This window comes from Herpailurus yagouaroundi, unplaced genomic scaffold (assembly GCF_014898765.1).
Source record: "Herpailurus yagouaroundi ecotype Mexico unplaced genomic scaffold, PumYag 205, whole genome shotgun sequence".
NCBI classification, from domain to species: Eukaryota; Metazoa; Chordata; class Mammalia; order Carnivora; family Felidae; genus Herpailurus; species Herpailurus yagouaroundi.
Window position 1 is genome coordinate 5,274,966 of NW_024412436.1, and position 22,024 is coordinate 5,296,989.

Genomic DNA, 22,024 nt, shown 5'->3' on the forward strand with positions numbered 1-22,024 from the left:
CTTGACAGACCCTGAAGGAGGCTCCGTTAGAGAGAGTGGGAAGGAAGCCGGTCTCCAAAGTAAAGAATTCTGGAAGCAGTAAGAGGAGATGCATCCCCCAATCTGAGAGGGAGAAACTCCCTGCACAGGTTTCAAGGTCTGAATGTGTGCCTCCTGTGCCCCCTCCCGTCAGAAGGAGAAGGCAGACTCATAACCGGTGTCCCCTGAGTCCTGGAACGGCACTTACCTCCTCACTGTTCTGGCCCAGCTCTACCTTGGGGGGGAACAGGGGGAGGGAGCAGGGTGGTTTCCTTCTTGTTGGCTTACAGGCTGGTGTCTGGAGGGAGGGGGACAGACAGACACACAGAAAGAAAAAGAGAGAGAGGCAATCAGGCAACAGGGAGGAAGAGGAGGAAGTGGAAGCTGGCTGAGGAATGTCCAGGGATGTCTGGAGGAGAAAAGATGTAGGAAGGCTTGCCTGCCACTAGCCATACACAGGAACTCTCTCCACCCGTCCACCCCTCTGACTCCCAGGCTCCCGTCCCAGTCCTGCTGCTGCTGCTGGAGCCTTACTTGACATTCGCTGGCCTGAAACAACGTCTCAAACCGGTATCTGCTTCTAGCCTCCAGGCGCTGCCAGTACCCTAGACCAACACTAGCTTCTTCACCCTTTATGACATTCCTACAATGTCTAGAAATCAAGGAGTGATTTTTCAGATGGCAAAACAAAAGCACAAAACACTGTACCTAAAAAAGCATGATAGCAACGCCTTTGTCCCAAGGGGCCACCCCCCAACTTTGGGGCGCCCTTCCTTCATGTTCTCCTAAGGAGCTCTTCAGACTGCGTGACTCCAGAAAATGTAGCCCAAATCTCCCCCTTTTACTCTGTCCTCTCCAGCAGGATACCTCTGGGGCCCACTGATCATTGGATCCCTGTCCTTCTGGAGCCCTGGCTTCCTATCTGAATGCACGTTCCTGTAACTCTTCTCTCCCTCTTCAACTCCCAATTCAGAATCTGTCCCCCTCTTGCCTTGCTCCTGACTCCTGGACCCCGGGGCAGGGCTGAGGATGGGCATTTCTTTATTCTGAACCAGTCTAGGCCTGGCACAGCTGGGCGAGATCTAAGTCTCCCATAGTGGATGATCGAGATGGAAATGAATCCAGGCATCCATCTTTCCAGCTCTCTGCCCTTTGTCTCCTCGCTCCAGGCCACAGTGTAAGCCTCACTCTGGTGAGGAAAGATCCTGCACAGGCCAGCAGCATGGCCACATTCCTCACATTCAGAGGGACCCCTCTCTGGCTTCTCTTCCTAATTTGGTAATTACCAAGCCTCCTCCCTCCCTCTCCTCTGGGCCTGACCCAGACTTCCCCTTCCTCCAGCCCCCTTCCAGAAGAGGGGCTCGGAAGACGCCTGACTCACCTCCTTTGCAGCGGCTGCCTGCTCCCTAAACCGCCCAGCCAGCTGGGCCACCGAGGGGGGTGCCGAGTCATCCACGTTGGCACTGGTCTCTGCCGGTCTTTCCTGGCAAACCAAGGGAAAGCAAAAGTTAACCAGCAAATCTACCCTCGGCTCTTCTCAGTGTTGTTACTGGGTGCCACACACGGCCCTGGTTTCGTGACCGTAAGCAGAGAAGCTGTGACAATGAGGTATTTTAACAGCATCTTGCAACTGACCCCTGCATCCAAGGATTTTAAAAATCATCCAGTCGGGGTGCCTGGGTGGCTCAGTCGGTTGAGTGTCCAACTTCGGCTCAGGTCATGATCTCACAGCTCGTGAGTTCGAGCCCCTCATCGGACTCTGTGCTGACAGCTCAGAGCCTGGAGCCTGGAGCCTGCTTCGGATTCTGTGTCTCCCTCTCTCTCTGCTCCTAACCCACTCGCATCCTGTCTCTGTCTCTCTCAAAAATAAATAAACATTAAAAAAACCTTTTTTAAATCATCCAGTCAACCACGTGTCGTGAATATTTAGGGTGTGCTCGGCCCTGGCTGTGGCTCTGGGTCCCCTCCCGAAGGGGAACCCAGGGGTCTGGGAAGCAGCGTAAGCCCTGTGCTCCTCATGCTGCAAAGACCTAGACTGAAAAGGGGCATGTGGAGAGGAGATGACAGGAGTCGCCTTCCTTTGGTCAGAAGAGGCTTTCAGAAATGGGGGCTGGCAAGATGCATTGGCAAGCAAGGCTTCAAGTGTATGAAACGGGGTAAGCAAATGCCCTTTATTCAACTTTTAGCATGTGTATATGTCTTGTCTTCCCTCCTTAACTGAATGCCTTGGACAAAGAAGCGTCCAGTACGTATTCGTTGAATTAATAAATAAATGACAGGAGAAGCAGGAAGCACGGCCAGACCCCCGGATTCAACTCCTGGGTGGCTCTGTCTCCCACTAGCTCAGTGACCTGGATGAACGCCTTTACCTTTCTGTGCCCTGATGGGGATAATAGTAGCACATCGCTCGCAGGGTCTGCGGATTAAATGATTTACTATGTGTCTGAAGGGCTGGGACCAGGCCTGGCACACCCGTAAGAGCTTTGGAAGATTTGTTTAAATTCCTACAGCAACGGGGTCCTTCCAAGAGCCCCTGTGATGATTCAGGTCAGGTACTTGACACGGTGCGTTTCTGTCTCCCCAGAAACTCATCGCTTTCCCTCCTGTTCTTTTTGCTGGAGGAACCACCTGGGCGATGGGCTTCTCCACGTTGGCTACGAGCGTGCCTGTGCCCCTGTCCTGCCACCAACAAAGACCACTGCTTCCCTGCAGCCGTCCCTCCTTCCAGTGCCTCCAGGCTCCCCCAGGAGGCCAAGACGCACGCACCCCAGACACCGTTCACCCCCACGTGCCACTTGTCACCGCGACACGACACACTCGGTGAGTCAGCGAGTGCTGTAAAGGGCCGCCTCGCTTCTGCCGCCTCGCATGTGGCCCCCATAGTAATTTTTTAAACGTCCCTTCTCGAGACATGAGGCTTCTGTGTTTTGCGACCACGTTGACGGCATTTCTCACACGGCTGCAAACGCGCCCTACCTCTTCCCCTCCTCACGGGTGGCCTGAGACTGGGAGGATCTGAGCGGCAGCTGGCCCCAAAAGTCCACGTCGCCACGGGGCGCATACTTCCCAAACACAAGGCATGCTCCCCCGGCTTCCGGCGCCCCACGACACACAAACACACACATGCGCGCATGCGCGCGCCAAAAGCCCGTACATACGCACGCACGCATGCGCGCGCCAATACGCATGCGTGCCCACGGGGCGCATGCACTGCACATGCGCGCGCGCGCGCGCGCACACACACACACACACACACACACACACACACTTCTTAGGCCCTCCTTTTTTCTGCCTTGGTGTGTTTCCATAGGGGTGTCGCAGTAAATGTGTCTGGTTGTGCCAGACGCTGCCGGCTTGGGGCAGGGCAAACCCGGAGCCCACCAAGGAAAGGTGCAGTTAAGTAGATGGGGAAGAACTCTGTGAGGCAGGCTTTGTTCAGAGACGGGCAAGAACTGCTGGGACCATGGCCCTTCAGATCTGAGAACAGGCTGTTCGGGAGGAAAGACCAGTCCGTCTTTACTGTTTCCGGCTGTGATTCAAGGTCAACCCCATTCCAGCCTAAACACCCGATGCTGACTTCGCATAAAGATGTGAAAGGATTCACCTCTATTCAAGATGCCAGGTTCTCCGTAATGCTGGGGAAAAGCGGGGGAATCTGATGCCCACTCCGGGAGGGGCCCGCTGGGCAGAGGCACACGACTCACACCTGTCTGCCTTCCACGCTTGCCAAGATAGGGGTTGTCAGAGGGGAACGGCTCATCCTTTGGGAACAACGGAGAGGCTTCGGGCGCAGTGTGATTACTTGGGCCGCTCTTGGCAAAGACGCCTGGCCGATCAGTTTGTCCATCTGTCTAACTTCCTGCCCACGTAACAGATCAGTCTCTCTGTCCGTTGCTATTTATTGCTCGGGGTCCTGCTGACAACGTACTTTACCTCAGCTTCGAAGGCACCCAATCACTGGTGTGCAGGAAGATACATTCCAGATAAAAATAGAGCTGTACAGGAATCAAAAACTCCTCCCTAACTTCCCTGTCTGGAAACTGGGCTTGGCCAGGGGCTCAGAAGTGAGAGATCTATGAGGCTTCTGGAAGCATTTAGGGCTTAAAAGCTGGGTTGAAGGAAAGATTTTAATACACCCAAGTTTGTTTTCCTGGAGCCCAATGAATGACTTTTCTTTAGAACGTCTAAGGACTCCAGAGCTGGTTGAAACTGTTACATCCACTCACCACCCGCCCCTCGTCAGATTCTTTCTCTTTTTTTTTTAAATATTAGCTATAATTTATTGTCAATTTGGTTTCCATACAACACCCAGTGCTCATCCCAACAGGTGCCCTCCTCAATGCCCATCACAGTCTCTTATTCTCAGTTGTAGAAGACTGCCTTCTCCTAGCTAGCCCACCGAAGCCCAGAAAGGGCGAGTAACTTAGCCAGAGTCACACAGGAGGAAGCCAAACAATAATCTATGCAACATTTTACTCCAACACCCGATAACCCAGCGAAGGATATTAGTTAAGTAGTATAATTTGTGAAGGTGTTTTGAAAACTAACGTGCTATACAAAGAGTGAAATTATTATTAGCCACTGGTTTGCACAGGTACAACGGAAGAAGCATGGCCTTGGAGGTGGACAGAAGCCAGTGGCCCAGCTGTTCTGAGGTCCTGCCTGGATTTCTGCCTTGTGACTCTAGCAGGAACAGCTACTAACCTCCTCCAGGGGTCCAATGGCACACCACCTCAGGTCCAGGTTAGTGAGCAACTTCACTAGCTTTCTGTCTTGGCGCTGGGGCTGGTTTGGTAAGGCCATGCTCTCGCCTGGACTGAGAGCCCTTGCCTCGTCTCAGACTTTCCTGGGACCCCTCAGCCTCCCCGGGATTAAGCGTTCTTTCTCTGTCCCTAAAATGTCCATAAAGTATTTAACACAGAGCCTGGAACGTAGAAAGTCTTGTTGAAGGGTGCTGTCTTTCTCCTCCCCACATCCAACCCAGCCTGCAGCCTCAGGGCCTGGGTACCTGTTCCCAGGGTCACTGACACACTCTGGACCGTGTCGGTCACGGGACCACCCTGGCCTGCATCCACACTGAGTCTTAACCACTGCTTAGACCTCAGCTCATCCTTTCTTCTTGGGCCAATCTCTAGGTCTTAAATCTGTTTTCTGGACTCCTGTCCCTTTGTGTCTTGCTTTAGATGACACTCATTTCCTCGGACTGGCGGTCTTCATTCCATTTTCCTGGGCCCGGATCTTGCTTACCAAGCCCTCCCTGCTACCATTCCAGCCCGGCTCTGCCAGCCAGCTTGGAAACCATTTCTGTGGTTCCTGTCTGACTTTGCCTAGGCCAGAAAAAAAAACAACCACCTCTGGTGTTTACTTTCCATTTCTATGGGACTTTCTTCTGAGAACTGAGGAGCCCCTGTGTCTGGACGGCAAGGAACTTCCCCCAAGCTGTTGCCATGTTGAGTAAATACGATTTGCATGCTGCCTACGATCCACATAGTGGGACCTTTGTGTACAGGTCCGAATTGGGCTCTGCCCACCTCCCTGGCTCTGCCCCTGTTTCTCCATCCTCCACCTTGGCCCAGGGTCTAAGTATCTGACAGTGTCTGGGCCTTGGATTAGGGAAACAAGGCACCAAGGGAGGCCTCTTCATCTGTAGCTTGGGAGGAGAAGCAATGAGGGGGCTCTGCCCGGGGGCTGAGGAACCCCTGCTCTTGGCTAAACGGAAGGTTCTCTTGCTCACCAGAAACAGGCCAGACACCCAGAGCCTTGAAAATATAAGGTGTGCTTGCTTCTTTGCACTTCTAGATCTACAGCGGATCTTAACCCGGTCATTGAAGGGATCTGCACTCTTCCAACAGGACCGTACTTAAACCATCACTTCAAAGGGATCAACAGACAAGTCTCTCTGGGATGCCGCAGTGGTTCCAGAGTCTTCCTTTACACGCTTACCTTATATCCCTGACGCTTCAGTTCACCCCAGTGTCCAGCCATTACCATCCTTGGATGATGCAAACAGCACTGGACCGGGAACCAGATGGGCCCATTTGACCCGCCTACATACTTAGGACACCTGCTGTGTGGGAAGCACTGTCCTTAAGAGCACTTGACACATTTCCTGTCACGCTCACAACACCGCTGCTAGTAGAAGAAACTGCCCAGAGTTGCTATTCAAGTTAGGAAGGGCCAGCCCCACAGTTATCTAGATTCCAAAGCTCTAGCTCTTTCCGGACCAACATGCTAGATAGCTCTAGACCTTTACTGGAAGGGTTATCTTATTCGGTCATTAATATCTTAGTCTGCCATCAATCAATGTTTACTGTTCTAGGCCCTGGGATATGATAGCAAACAAGGCAGGGTTCTTGCCCTTATGGGGTTGCTATTCCAGTGAGGGAAGCAAACAACGAACATACACACAGATAAATAAGGTAGCTTGTTAAATGCTAAGGAAGAGAGAAAATAGGGCACTTTATCTCTGGGGGGTGTGGGAAGGCGTTTATGAGGGAAGACATCATCCGAGTTAAATCCCAGCTGAGGAAAGGGTGGGGGGGAAACTCTCCTGAGCAGAAAGCACAGACCGAAACGGAGGCTGAGGGCCAGAGCGAAAAGCGTGGCAGGGACATGCTGGATACGTGAGACGAGGGGAGGTAAGGGCGACAGACAGCCTGGGGCCTGCCATGTGGGAAGCAATCTGTATTTCATTCGGAGGGAATGGAACGCCATTTGGAGGGTTTCAAGGACGGGTGTGACCTGGGTCACACATAAGAGGCTGTCTGTGGAGGACGGATGAGAAGTAGAGGTGGAGACCAGGAGGAAGGTTCTGGCAGTGGTCCAGGCAATGGTGGCGCGGCCAGACTTGCAGCAGGCAGGGGGTGCGAAAGGGTGCGCTGGGAGTAGGACAATGAAGAATTATTGATGCGCCAGGTCTAGGACGCAAGGGACGAGAGTGGCCAAGGACGACTCCCGGAAGTCTGATTCGGACAACGGGACTCAGGGGTATTGTTTCCTGGGTTGGGGACGGCTTGGTGGGGAAAGAAATGCGACTGAGGGTAGATGGGGGATGAACAGGTCTTGCTTGCTCATGAAAGTCTGGACTGTCTGTAGATCCCCAAGTGGAGACAACAGTGCAGGGAGCCGAATGGACACCCACATCTGGAGCTCAGAGGAGGCATCCAGGCTGGAAACAAAACTCATTAGAGATGGTATTCGCAGTCACAGGACTAGATGAAATCATAGGATACACAGAACAGGGCAAGGAAGGGATCCACAGACGGAACTCTGGGCCACCTGCTTATCGGCGCTGAGCTGGCTTCGCTCACCAAGGTGGGGACACTGCTCCTGGGGCTGCACTGCCAGCCCTGCAGACACCTCCCTGCAGACTGCAGACGGGAGGAGTGGGCGCCGGAAGATTTCTGTGGCTTAGGTGACAGAAGGTAAGAAATCCTGGAATGTCACGGCCAGGAAAAAAACCTCGTGTCCTCCACCCATGCTGCTGGCTCCCCTTATTCCTCATTTCTTGAGCATCTGTAGATACCGCGGGACGCGCTGGGATAACGGTGGCCCTGACAGAGGAAACAGCCTGTTTTGGAGGAGGTGGGAGCGGATGCGAACGCTGATCAGATATTTCACATAAGGGGCGCCTGGGTGGCTCGGGGGTAAACATCCGACTTCGGCTCGGGTCACGATCTCACGTGAGTTCGAGCCCCACGTCGGGCCCTGTGCTCTCAGCTCAGGGCCCGGAGCCTGCTCTCCCTCTCTCTCTGCCCCTCCCCCTCCCCCCCCCTGCCCCTCTCAAAAATAAACATTAAGTTATTATTTTTTTAAACCCGACAAATATTTCGTAGAAGTCTAAAAAAGTCCCCGACATCCCCTCCCTACCCACTTATAGGCTTTAAGGATCTGAAAATAGCAGGTGCTTGGCCTCTGAGACTCTCTCCCAGGGAAAACCCAGGTAAAGTACTGTGCTTGCAGGAAGGGCAGGCCCCTGACCCGAGGAGTGTGTCCCTCCTGAGGACCTTCAGGGCTTCCCATTTCCTCCCGGGATGTGGTGCTGTGGCCCAGCAGCATAGACAGAGTTCGGCAGCCCTCGATGGGCAGGACACCGTGCCGACTGCTCCCGTGGTTTCAGAATCAGTGTAGCCCACAGCCCCAGGTGCCTGGTGGCTCATCCAGGCAGGCTTAGTGGCAGTGGTGCAGGCAGGGCTAGGGGCTAGGTGCGTCCCAGGTAACAGCAGGGACAACAGAGAAGAGGGACAGAGATGCTCGTTCTAGTGCCATTATAGAGACAGGACCTTAAAAAATGTAATTTGGGAGATACGGTATGTTAAGTTTCTTCATAAAGACCCGTTAACTATTGGACAAGCATAAGGAAAACATTTCTTTCGAGTCTGATGCGGTTGGCAGTGCACAAGGACAATTTGATAGAAGTGGAAAGAGCAAGTAATTCAGAGTCAGACCTGGGTTCTAGTCTTGGCTCTGACGTATGTTGGATGCGGGCCTTTCTGACCCTGAGTTTCCTCATTTGTAAACAGAGTTGCTAACACCCGTCAGCCTTTGCTCCAACCCAGTGCACACAGCTCAGGCTTTGAGCCAGACTGCCTGGGTTCAAATCCTGGCTCTGCATTCACTAGTTCTGTGGCCTCGGACAAGCTACCTTAAACTTTTGTGTGCCTCAGCTTCTTTTCGTGCCTCAGTTTCTATCTGTAAAATGGGGGATGATGAGGGGAGCACCTATGATATATGGTCACTGGAGGGAGTTGATGAGTTCATGCATGTAAAATGCTTCGAATGGGGCACGGAATGAAGTACGTGTTCCAGAACTGTTAGCTATTACTGAACGCTGGCTGTGGGGCTAGCGGCTCCCCTAAATATGCCAAGGGATGTCCAGGGTCTCGTCGAATCTACTCTTGCCCTTCCGTTCCCTCTGGGTCACGGAAGCCTCAGGGGGAGCCCCAGCTGGCTAACATGGTGTCCCTAACCAGCAAGCCTCTGAGAGCTCCCCGTGTTAGGTGGTAACAAGCTATAGTCACACGTTCGTGCCATCCTCAGCTCAAGGGTGGGCTGTCTTATTACCTAGGCAGCCTCCTAACACTCCATCACTGGCTGTTCGAACCGTCGCCGAGCAACTGGCGTGCACAGGAACGCGCGATTAAAAACAGTAAGCGAAACTAAGCTTAATAGGATGGCTTTTAGGGTCATGACGTAGGTCCCAGCTGTCCAAAGCCCTGTCGAATCAAAGCAGCTGGATCAGACTATCACATGAACGTTGAAGACGTGCCGCTTGCTCCGTGAAGGAAGCCGGTCACCGAAGACCACGTGTTGCATGACTCCACTTATACAGGAAGTCCAGAGGAAGCAAATCTTTGGAGACAAGGGAGTAGATTCCTAGTGGTGGCAGTTACTGTGTCGTAGATTACTACAGAGAGCAGTGGTTGCTGAGGGCCGGAGGGGAGGGGTAGACAAGGGGGGGGGGGTACGTGCCAAGGGGCATCTTCTTTGGGAGGTGATGAAAATGTTACAAAATCGACCGTGGTGATTGTTGCACGACTCTGTGAACACACTAAAAACCGTGGAATTTCACCTTTTAAATGGGTGAATTGTGTGACACGTAAATTTGCTCTCAATAAAGCCTGTTGGTTTGGGAGTGGGAGAGGCCAATGGAGAGAAAGCAGCTCTGTTTCCACGTTCCTGACTTCCCTTCCTTCATGGTCGGCCTCCTCTACCCACAGGCTCGGGCTTTCCCAGGCTCCCAGCATGCCTTACGGCTGCAGACCTTTCTAAGGAGTCTCTCCCAACTTGCTGCTGGAGGGGCTGATTATGCAGTCAGGTACCTTATAGGTTTGTAAGGACGACGGAATGAGTGTGAAGCCAAACACCCAGCAAAGAGCCTGACACTTAGGGGGCACTCAGTCCACGGTCACTCATTTATTTATCCACTCCGTGAATATTTATTGAACATCTATCATGTGCCCAACAATGCCTCAGTGTGGGGATATAAAGACGAAAGCTCGTGGTCCTGGCGCTCAAGGAGCTTCTCATCTAGCTGAAAAACAGAATAAGAAAACTACCATAATGCAGAAAGACCGCGGCTGCAGTTGGGAAACGTGAGTCACTGTGATAGAAGCTCAGGAGAAGGGGACTTAAGCCACGTGGGTGACTCAGGGAAAGCTTCGCCGAGGAAGTGATGCTTAAGCAGTCTGGAAGGCCGGGAGGGACGGAGGGACCGGGGGACGGCGGTGGGGGGGAGGGTGGGGGAGAGGGAAGAGGCCTCGTCCGGCACAGGGGACCCACTGGCAGGTGCAAAGTGTCAAAGCGTGGAAGACTATGTCTTAGGGAGACTTTAATTGGTTCAACGTGGGCTAAGCAGAAGGGGGGATAGAAAAGAGGTAGAGAAACAGAAAGCTGTGGCTTGCCCAGGGTTGAGGCATCTCCACAATTTAATTCAGGCCCTAGCGTTTCCCTGTTAGCTGTATTGACCCTGAGCAAATCTTGATTTCTCTGAGTCTCGGTTTCATCTCCTGTACAATCAGGGTGATAATCTCCGTCTCGCTGTGCTGGGATGAGGAGGATATGAGATGGATATGAGATGGAGGAGGATATGGCCACCAGAACCAACACTTACTCCGAGCTTCCTCTGTGCTAGGCTCGTATCTTGGCACATGGGACGTGAACGATGCCAGCCGCGGTACTGAGGCTGCGCTACGGGATGTGGACTTTCTTCCCGAGGCTGGGGTGAGCTAATAAAACATTCTCATGGGGAGCTATAGGATTTGCTGTTTAGAAGCGTCCCTCTGGAAGCAGGTGGTACAACATGTATTTCCATCCCTTCTGGTCCTTGGGCAGCTGCCGCTCTGTGAAGGCGGTGCTGGTGGAAAGGGAAGTGTGTTTCCGTCCCCCTCGCCGCCTCCTTCGCTTTTCCTCCTTCTGGTGTGACTATAGCTTGTTACCACCTAACACGGGGAGCTCTCAGAGGCTTGCTGGTTAGGGACACCAGGTAGGTCCCGAGCATGATCTCGGATCGGTCCCTTTCTTGTGTCACTTGAGCTCCTGAAGCCTCAGCCTCTTCGTCTGTGCAGGGAGAGTGACACCCGCCTCATCTTCCTCGCGGGAGAGTCGTGAGGCTCGGAGGACTCAAGGAGGAGAGGAAGCAGAGATGGCCGGGATGGGTACTGTCTGCACCCCAGAGTCTATGGGCTGCTGGGGAACAGAGCTGGTTAAAACGTATCTAACGTGTGATGGATCTGCATGGTAGGCAGAAATGGGCCCCAAAGACGCCCACATCCCAATCCCTGGAACGGGTGGCTATGGTAGGTTCCGTGGCCAAGGGGAATGAAGGGAGCAGGTGGAATGAAGGTTGCCCACCAGCTGCCCTTAACATAGGGAGACTGTCCTGAATTAGCTGGGTGGTCCCAGTGCAGTGACGAGCGTTCCTAGACGTGGCAGAGCCGGGTGAAAGGGGGCTGCTAGCCGGAGTGAGGCTGTAAGGAGGGCGTAACCCACCACCCCTGGCCCTGAAGACGAGGAGGGCGACAGCTGAGCCGGGCAGGCAGCCTCAGAGCTGGAAAAGGAGGGGTTTTCTCCCCTAGAGCCTCCGGAAGTGACCCCAAAGAGACCCATTCCGGACTCGTGAGCGCCAGAACCGCAAAGCAACAGACATGAATTGTTGAAGCCACGAACTTTGTTACACTGGCCGTGGGAAAAGAGCGCGAGCCGGCAAGTTCTCGCTGAGCACCCGCTGGCCGTGTGTCTGGGCTGCGGGATCACAGTGCTGAAAACGACACACCTGCTCTCCCTGGAACCCACGTTTGCGGGGGAGGGACCGGCAGTGAACAAACGAACGAGTGGATGTATTGTATGTGAGTGGTGCTAATGCTCTGAAGGGTTAGCCTGAAAAGGGGGCGCCGGGCACTGCTTCTGGGGCGTGATCACAGGAGACCCCCCCCCCAGAGGAGGAGGGGGATGAGGGGCAGGGGGAGGAAGAAGAGGAGGAGGGGGAGGAAAGAGGAGGGAGGAGGTGACTCTCAGTTGAGGACGCTGTGAACTGAGGACACCATCCCTCTGAGCTGGGACCTGGTTCTAAGGGCCATGCAAAGTCACGGGAGGGTTTTAAGCAAAACCACTGGATTCACTTCTGTGATCCCTGTGGCTGAGAAATGGCTGGGGACAGGAGCCCAGTTTGGAAGCTGTTGCCATTGTCATAAAAGGTGAACAATGAGCATGTTGACAAGCCACTGCTGCCCACGGGGCCTCTGGCCAGGTCTGGATCTGCCAGGGCGGCCAGGAGGTGCGTTCGGGGAGGCTGAGTGCGGGGAACAGTGGAAGGGGCAGGAAGGGGGCCGAGATCCTGACAAATGTTGAGGGACAATGGCTGGGGGCAGTGGCCAGGATGAAAGCGAGTCTGGTGACAGGGGGCCCAAGGGTCTTGAAGGTCGGGAGTCTGCAATCTCAGATGTACAGCTGTTAGATGTCTAGCGTTATCTGGCCCCTCCTGCAATCTGCACCTTGAGTAAAGGCTATTCGTGCAAGTGGCAGCCTTTTATTTTTGCTTGCTTCCTTCCTTCCTTTCTTCCTTTCTCACCTTTATTCATCTTTGAGAGACACAGAGAGACAGCACGTGAGGGAGGGAGGGGCAGAGGGAGGAGCAGAGAGAGAGGGAGACACAGAATCCGAAGCAGGCTCCGGGCTCTGAGCTGTCAGCACACAGCCCAATGTGGGGCTCGAACTCACGAACCACGAGATCGTGACCTGAGCCGAAGTCGGACACCTAACCCACTGAGCCACCCAGGAGCCCCTATTGTGCTTTCTTGAGGGGTGAGAATCCCAAGCGTCTACGGCCCACCTTTCGTGGGTAAAGGAATAGCGTCAGGCCGCAGAGTTTGTGGGTTCACCGGCTCAGAAGATGTAAACGAGCCCTTCCCACACGGCAGGCCCTCGGCCAGACTCCAGGGGTTTGTGGGTGAGCGGGCCGATGGGGCGCTTAGGGCTGCCGGCCTTGCAGGAGAGTGAGGACCAGGACTCCGCAGGGGCAGAGACCAGGGCTCAGAGGTGGCCGTGAGCAACACGTCCATCCGGGATTCAGTGGCTGTCTTAAGGATGGCTTTACAGCCGTAGGGCTGGAGCCAGCATTCTGCCGACCTCGGGAGTCTGCCAGACGAGGGAGTCTTCCCAGACTGGCAAGGGACAGGACTCAAAAGCACTTTGGGAGAAAGGATTCCCACCCAGGATGGGTGCCTGTCCAGGTGGTGTGGGGAGGAGTCAGGATCCTGCCCACGTCTCTGGCGGACAGGGGCTCCCTTTCCAGAGAGGGAAGTCCGGGGAGAAGAGCTGGGTGGTGAGAGGCAGGGCCAGCCCCAGGAGCGGAGGGCTCTCAGGAGGGTCAGGGGTCAGCCCCCGCCCCCCCCCCCACCCCAAGTGCCTGCCGGGGATTTCTGGAGTCTACACCCTCGGTTTGAAACCTGGCTCCTGCTACAAGGTGAGCTGGGGTGCAGAGGAGCGGCGGCCCCCCCAGCCTTGCCTGTCGGGCGGCCTCTGAACAGCTCGGCTTCTTGTTTTTGTTTATAATTTGTAGGCCAAACGGGAGTGTTTAAAAGAACTGACTCCGCATAGCCGGCAGGGCTGATCTGGTGGGTTTTCCCCCACCGAGGCCGACAAATCAACCTACGATCCGTGGCTCTCCAGTGAGTTCAGAAGGGCTCTGTCTCACACTGCTTAGTGCCGTAACAAGGCCCGTTTCACTGAGAGCCCCTCAAGTCTGAGGTGCGGGGTGGGGCCCGGGGAGCCACGCCCGGGGGTCATAGCCGCAGCCCCCTGGGGGCCCCGCATGAGAACCTAATTAGGAGCCATTCCTGCTTCCGGGGTGAGCGTGGCAGCGAGCATGTGTCCTGGGGTCCGGGACATTTGTCCTTCAGGCCGCAGCAGAAAGCCGAGACATGCCTTCTAAGATTAGAACGAGTCACCCAAGGACCCGGGCCTGCCTCCCGGTCAGCTGCAGCCTCTCCTGTTACAGCAGCTCCCCTGCCCTCCCCTCCTCCCTCCACGTCTGGGGCTGGACTTTTAGCAGGGAGCCCCTTGGGGGACGGGGGGACGCTCTGCAGGTTGGGTCACCGCAGGCAGGGCGCACGGCCGGGCCCTCTGCTCCCTCCCTGCTCCCTCCTGTGGTTTTACCACATCTTGGCCTCGTTCATTCATTCATTCATTCATTCATCCGTCCATCCATTCTTCCTGTCCCTCCAGGCCCCGGGCCAGGACAGAACAATAAACTAGTTCTTCCATAACGGAAGCTACAGTCTAGTGAGGGAGCCATGAGTTCCACGGTCATCATTATTCTTACCCCAGTTGATTGTTCACCAGGGAGGAGAACGATACCCGGGGAAAGGACAGGGAGAGCAAGTGACAAGGGGACCTGACCCGACGATCGTGTTTAAACTGAGCTCTGAAAACTAAGCAGAAGGGGTGCGAGTGAGATGCGGTGGGGAGGGGAGGGGGTGGCCAAGAGCATTCCAAGGAGAGCTGACGCAAAGGCCAAGAACCGAGAACAGGTGTTTGCGGTAATGAAAGGAGGCTGGAACTCGGAGAGCTTATCAAATACCCACAGTTTTGCAAGACTGTCTCCTTCTGCTGTAACCTCCGAGCACAGGGACCATGTCTTATTCATGTCCCCATCCCCTAGCCCATTGCCTGGCCCACGTTACGTGCTCGAGAAATGCCAGTAAATGAATGAATGAAGAAACGAATGACGCCATGGTAGGAGCCGACAGCACTGGGCTGACATTGTGAAAGCTTGATAAATATAGATCAGGACCTTGGAGTGAAAATGGAAACAAAGTGTCAGCCAGGGTTGGCTCTGGGCATACCAGAGCTGAATATTTTCATTAAGGCTCATTGACTCATCCAAGGTCACTGCAATCATAACTGGAGGGCAAGGAAGGGGCAAGGAATGAGATCTTCCTTGCCCAGTCGAATACTTAGCAGTCTGACCCTCCAACCTCTGCTTGGAGCTGGGCAATCCGTTATAATTTCGTATTCCCATCCCTGGCATCTGTCGTCTCCAGTTTTAACGACCCAATCTATCCTCAAACATGACCTATCTAAAACATCCTTAAAATCTGTCCATTTCTTTATCTAGAGTGGTTGAATCTCTGTGCTCGCCTGTCGATATTTTCGGACGCGTTTCACCACGGAGCAGACTGAGGCAAAGGGAGGCACGGGTCCCCTGCCAAAGTAGAATGGCGTCTGCGCCAACGGATCTGAGGCCCACAGCTCTGCCCTGACCTCTGCCACCGTCCTCCACACCTTTGCTGCCCAGGCCGCTCTCGGCAGGAGTCTGTGATCCCTGATGCGTCCTAGAGGCCCCATACACGGGACAGGCTCCACCCGCCCTGGAAGCCTACCCGGCTGGGAGGGGCCGGAGGTCTCGAAGCTCTTATTTCATGATCTTTCCCATCTCCTCTTGCCACATCCTTCAAAGAAGAGAAAAGAAAACCACCTGCCTGAGTTTAGTTGCTTCACTTGAAAGGTCTATTGGGTCTTATAGAACAAAACTGCTAGCTTCCTTGGCCTGAAAAGGGGAGACAGGAAGGGTGGGGAGTTTGAACTTCAGCCTGCAGAGGCTGCTCGATGGCCACACCTCCGTTTCTCCTCTACCCTTCCTTCCAGCTGCTCCCTTGGGGCCTGGTGGGAGCGGGCCCTCCAGGTGCTGCTTGACAGCATTCCAGGGCAGCAGCCCCTCGTGAGTGCAGACCTGCGTGCAGTGACTGCAGGGCCACCGGGTCCCCGTTGTACCCAACGTTGTCAACACTCGGAGTGATTTATCTGCACCCACTGCCATCACTGAACCGTCTCTCCTTAGAAACTCGTTTTGAATTAATAATAGCAATAATAAAGCAGCCAACGTGCCGCGTGTCTACCAGGCCGGGTGCTGTGTTAAGACTGTCTCCTTCAAGTCTCACAACATCCCTGGGACATGGGTTTCGTAGTCACCTCCAATGTGCGGATGGGAGAACAGACAGCTCCAGAACTGGCTCAGTACTGCACAGCGACCCATGACGGGCCTGCCATCCACATGCACACGGTTTACAGAAGCCCGTGTCCTAACCACAGTACCACGCGGCCTCCAGCAGAAAAGCATTGGTGAGTTCACATTTTGAGATTAAAAAGTACTGCTGAATTAAGTAATAATAAGACAAACGACCCAATTAAAAAAAAAAAAAATGGGCAAAGGTTTTGAACAGACACTTCACCAGAAAAGATATACGAGCGGCTAATAAGCACATTAGTGATTAGGTAAATGCAAATTAAAACTGCAAAGAGACACGACCACACGCGCACAAGATGGCTCAGATGCACCAAACCAACAAGACCACACGTCGGTGACGCTGCAGAGCAACCGGAACGCTCTTCCCATTGGTGGGAACGCTACATGGGAACCGGAAATCTCTTCCCATTGGTGGGAATGCTACACGGAAACTGGAACGCCCTTCCCATTGGTGGGAACGCTACATGGAAACTGGAAATCTCTTACCATTGGTGGAAACGCTACACAGAAACTGGAACGCTCCTCCCATTGGTGGGAACGCTAAATGGATAGCCACTCAGAAAAATATTTTAGCAGCTTCCCATCAAGTTACACACACACTAACCTAAGAGCAGTGAAAACATATTTCCACATAAAAACTCGTATGTAAATATTTAGAGCAGTTTTATTATTAATAGCCCAGATCTAGAAACAACCCAAATGTCCATCAACTGGTGCGGGGGTAAACAAAAATACTGTGTGATACTTGTATTATAGAATACTACTTAGCAAAAAAGGAATAAACCAGAGCTACGCACAACAACATGGGTGAATCCTGAAAGCATTATGCCAAATGAAAGAAGTCAGGCACAAAACACTACCAGTATGATTCCATTTACATAATATTTTTAAAAGGCAAAAGCTATAATGACAGCAGATCGCTGATTGCCCGGGACCGAGGGTAGGGACGGGGGACTGACTGCAAAGGTACAAGGGAACTTTCGAAGTGAAGGAAATGTTCTATCCCTCGGCTGTGATTTATACCTTATGGTGGGGAGTACATGAATGTACATAGTTGTCAACACTCATCAATTTGTACATTTAAAATAGGTGAATTTTATGTGACAGATTTTACCTTATGAATGTGATAAACATTTAAAGCATTTAAAAAAAAAGTACTCATCAAATTAAAACGTTTTCAAAGGTTGAGGTTGCACTTTGTCTGCACTTGCCCCGGGGCTAGGGACCCCAGCCTGGTCCCAGGATGCGAGCCCCGTGGGCCCAATGGCGTTGGCAAGATGGCACCACGGTTGCAGGAGGTTGGCAGCCCCTGGAAGCCTCTAGGAGCGGGCCACACCCAGCCATTGCCGTCCAACCCAGGGCAGCTGCCAGCACTCATGAAGCAAGAATGGTGAAGCAAGTACAGAATTTGAAGCCTGAAAAGACCCGGTTTTTCACCATTCATGGGTGGTGGAATCTCAGGCAACTGCCTGGTTTGCTCAGAGTCTCATCGGTAAAATGTGGCTAATAACAGCCGCTGTGGCGTCACAGGACGCTAAGAGTTAGTGTCTGATTAGACGGTTTGGGTTCAAATCCACATCCTGCCTCTTACTAGATCTATGATCTTAGGCAAGACTCTTAACTTTGCTGAGTCTCAGTTTCCCCGCTTGTAAAAGAAGGCTTTAAAAAAAATTTTTTTTTTAACGTTTTTATTTATTTTTGAGACAGAGAGAGACAGAGCATGAGCGGGGAAGGGTCAGAGAGAGAGGGAGACACAGAACCTGAAACAGGCTCCAGGCTCTGAGCTGTCAGCACAGAGCCCGACGTGGGGCTCGAACTCACGGACCGTGAGATCATCACCTGAGCCGAAGTCGGATGCTTAACCGACTGAGCCACCCAGGCGCCCCTAAAATAAGGCTTTTAATAGCACTTGTCTCATCTGATTATATTTTTCAGGCTATAAAGCCCAAATGAGATCATGCACGTAAAGCCTGGCACGTAACAAGCTTTCCCTCACACGTTAGCCATTGTCGTTGTCACTTGAGATACTGACTGCCACACAGTAGGTGTTAGTTGGGACGTGGGCTCCCTCGCACTCCTTGCAGGGATGCCTGGCTGCTGCCAGTTGGTCTTGAAGAATTGCAAGGGCCGGGCAGGGACCTGCCAAGTCACTTTCATTCTCCTCCTGCAGCACAAGCTGGCAGACCAGGTGGGTTGGCATTGCAGCTCAATGTCAGAGGAATTTACAAATGGGAATCTTCTGAATCACACAAAAGAATCAAGTGTGATTCTGGACCCCAGCCACAAGCAGCCTCACTCGCAGCGGGGCCGTCCGTGTGCTGGGTCATGTGGATGTCTTGGGGGTGATGGGGGCGGGACCAGCCATCAGAGGGAGGCCTGCCTCGGGTTTCTGTAGGTGGGGAAGGGTCTTGCCTTTCACCCAGGGCCCTGCACCACGAAGGGGCCGTAAAAGGAGAGAGCCCCATGGCCAGAGTGTGAGGGCTATGCCTGCCCCTGCAGGTACAAGTCGGACCAGGATAGTTTCTCAAGAGGGAGCAGAGGCCCTCTGGGGCTACTGTGGGCCAATGGCTTGAGCAGCTCTCCAGGGAACATGGCTTGGGTCCAAATGGTGCAGGAGTGGGAATAAGGGGTTAAGTTTCTGGGCAGACATGCTCTGTCCTGCAGAAGGGAATATCCAGATGAGTCATTTCAAGAGCTGAGCAGCCTGAGGGCGGGGAGGCCACTGACCCAGCAGTCAGGGGAGCTGCGTGAACACTTTGCCCTTCTGTTTCCTCATCTGCGAAATGAGGGGCTCACTGAGGCCCTTAAAGCTAGCTCACTCTTTATTTTTTCACATTAACGTCACTCTGAAGAAAACGAATACCTAGGTCATCTTTCTTGTGGAGATGGAAACGGAGGGAGGTAGCCGAAGTTCACGCAGAATCGGAGCAAACTTTGCCAGCAAGCTCAGGAATCCCAAGGAGATCAGAGTGGTACGGCCTGACCATCTTTATACACAGCTCTCCTCCTCCTTCCAAGGAAGAGTCGAAGAATGGACCCCCCTCCCATTCTCAAACCGGAAATCAAATGGGCAACGTGATGTAATCCCTTCATTCCAATTGGCAAACTGGGCTCAGGAATTCTTTTGGGAAGAAGGGTTTCAGAAGAGCAAGACGGCACGGCTCAAATGGCCTACGAAGCGTTTAGCACTCAAGAGAAAGTGGACGAAAACCCAGCAACGAGGAACAACGGCCAAACTGGATCCGGGGGTACGAGGCCCGGAGACGCGTACCTGTGAAGGGACAAAGTAAAGGAGTACAAGAGAGGCCGGTTCTTTCCTGTGCTGCTGCCCCAGGTGGGGAAAGAGGAACCCTCGCTCTGGTTTTCTTTTAAAGTTTATTCATCGGGGAAGCCTTACAAAGAAGTCACGACAGGTCTGGTTTTCTTTCATTCACACCCCTCGGCTTGTCTGCTATCTGTGCACCCAGGGGCAGGTGCAGCCTCGCAGTTCTGAAGGGGGAAGGGTTGAGGCAGGCTAGTGCCTGCCTAGGGCTCTAAGAATTAACGGACCCGCAAGGAAGCTCTGGGGGTAGGTGCGGACAGGCACCCCAGCGTGGGTGACTCCCTGGGGCCCTGTGGGAAGAAGGAGGGATCCTTTCCACATGGGGCTCCCGGGTTCTGGGCAGAAATTCATCACAAGGAACCCGGAAAGGGTCCTTCCCGTGGTGAGCACACAAACACACGGATCCCAGCCCAGGAAGAAATGAGTACAGGGCCGAAGACACAAACAAACCAATCTCCTCCCCCGGTCCTCTCCTCCGCTTCTGTGGTCTCCTCCACCGCCTGCACATAGGAAGTTTCTCTAGACGCCAGCGAATCTGCTCCTCACTTATTGGGCACAACATGGCTTGGTTTTTTCTTAATGTTTATTTATTTTTGAGAGAGAAACAGGGAGAAAGAAAGAGAGCAAGTGCGAGCGGGGCAGGGGCAGAGAGAGAGGGAGACACAGAAGCCGAAGCAGGCTCCAGGCTCGGAGCCGTCAGCACAGAGCCCGACGCGGGGCTCGAACTCACGAACCGCGAGATCACGACCTGAGCCAAAGTTGGACGCTTAACCGACAGAGCCACCCAGGCGCCCCCGATTCGGTTCTTCTTATCGACAATGGAGCTGTGGTCATCCCACGCAATACTTAATCCCATCACGCCCCCCCAACACCTGCTCACTGCCTCCAGGGAGCCCGGGAAGGCCTTTGCTATGGCTTTTCCGGGAGAGGTGGCTCCACTCTCAGAGGCTTCCAGGCCCCTTCACACGCAGGGAATCTGGGAGTGCAAAACGACCTCCTTAACCCCCACGGAAAACAGAGAGGAAGTGGTGCTTATTTCCACCTCAGGGTCAGCATGGTGTGGTAACGAGGTCAGACGGGCCCCGCCAGCCTGCTGTCCAAGCTCAGGCCGGTAAGATGCAGTGAGAGGGCTCAGAGTCCAAAGGAGAGTCTAGTCCCAGATCTGCCCCTCTCAGCGGGGACCCGTCTCCTCTAGAAATCATTCCCTCGTCTGTAAAATGAGGATGATACCTGCTACATAGGATCATTACGAAGATTAAATGAAATGAGTGTGGGAAGTGTCTTACGAGCCAAAAGTTATTGTTCCTACTCTCCACCAATTCGATTTAATCTCATCAAGAACCGGTCCTTGTTAGGGTTAGGACCTGCTTGGTCGTTGAGACATTTAAGTTAAGCAGGGACTTCTCCATAGGTTCATCACTGCAGGTATTTTAAAGCCAAGCAAGATTTTTAAATTTTTTTTTTAACGTTTATTTATTTTTGAGACAGAGAGAGACAGAGCATGAACAGGGGAGGGTCAGAGAGAGAAGGAGACACAGAATCCGAAACAGGCTCCAGGCTCTGTGCTGTCAGCACAGAGCCCGACGTGGGGCTCGAACTCACGAACCGCGAGATCATGACCTGAGCCGAAGTCGGCCGCCCAACCGACTGAGCCACCCAGGCACCCCATGCCAAGCAAGATTTTAAAAAGATACAATATTTCCCCAGAAGTCATGGCTAAACCTCATTTTAGTGAAGGCCAGAGAAAGTTCCTGAAAAATAAAAGCAATCAGATGGCCCACAGACACATGAAAAGATGCTCAACATCAATCAACATCACGGAAATACAAATCGAAACTCCAATGAGATTATCACCTCATACTTGTCAGAACGGCTAAAATCAAAAACACACGAAACCACAAATGTCGGCAGGGATGTGGAGAAAAAGGAACCCTCTCACACTGGTGGTGGGAATGCAAACTGGTGCAGCCTCTGGGAAACAGTATGGAGGGTCCTCAAAAAATTACAGATAGGATTACCATATGATCCAGTAATTTCACTACCGGGTATTTACCCAAAAAGAACAAAAATACTAACTCAAACAGATATACGCATTCCCGTGTTGATTGCAGCCTTATTTATAACAGCCAAATTATGGAACCAACCCAAGTGTCCATCAATAGATGAATGGATACAGAAGATGTGGTATATATACAATGGAATATTACTTTTTTACTCAACCATAAAAAAGGAACGAGATCTTGCCATTTGCAACCACATGGATGGATCTAGAAAGTACAATGCTAAGTGAAATAAGTCAGACTGAGAAAGACAAATACCACATGATTTCACTCACATGTGGAATTTAAGAAACAAAACAAAACAAACAAAGAAAAAAAGAGATGAACACAAAACCAGACTCTTAACTATAGAGAACAGAGAGGTTACCAGAGAGGAGGTGGGTGGGGGGAAGGTGAAAACAGGTGATGGGCACTGAATGATGCATAGAATTTTTTTTTTAATGTTTATTATTTTTGAGAGAGAGAGAGAGAGAGAGAGACAGAGAACAAGCAGGGAAGAGGCAGAGAGAGAGGGAGACACAGAATCGGAAGCAGGCTCCAGGCCCCGAGCTGTCAGCACAGAGCCCGACACGGGGCTCGAACTCAACAGACCACGAGATC

General features: G+C 52.9%; 1 protein-coding gene across 4 annotated transcripts in view; it reads right to left on the bottom strand.

The window, feature by feature from the left end:
• The window catches only part of RCSD1 (RCSD domain containing 1), a 74,152-nt gene that overhangs the window by 20,557 nt on the left and 31,571 nt on the right, over positions 1–22,024 (bottom strand). For 2 of the 4 annotated variants that reach the window (XR_005783610.1, XM_040451768.1), the window contains exons 2-3: positions 1,400–1,501; positions 227–316 (exon numbers count right to left, since the gene is read on the bottom strand). Coding sequence is in view for 3 of the 4 variants with exons in the window: in XM_040451768.1 (XP_040307702.1) it covers positions 227–316; positions 1,400–1,501 (192 nt within the window). In the remaining variant the exon portion in view is untranslated. Of the gene's footprint in view, positions 1–226; positions 317–1,399; positions 1,502–13,542; positions 13,550–16,362; positions 16,585–22,024 lie in introns of those variants that run through there. The other 2 variants (XM_040451769.1, XM_040451770.1) reach the window with 2 other exon arrangements.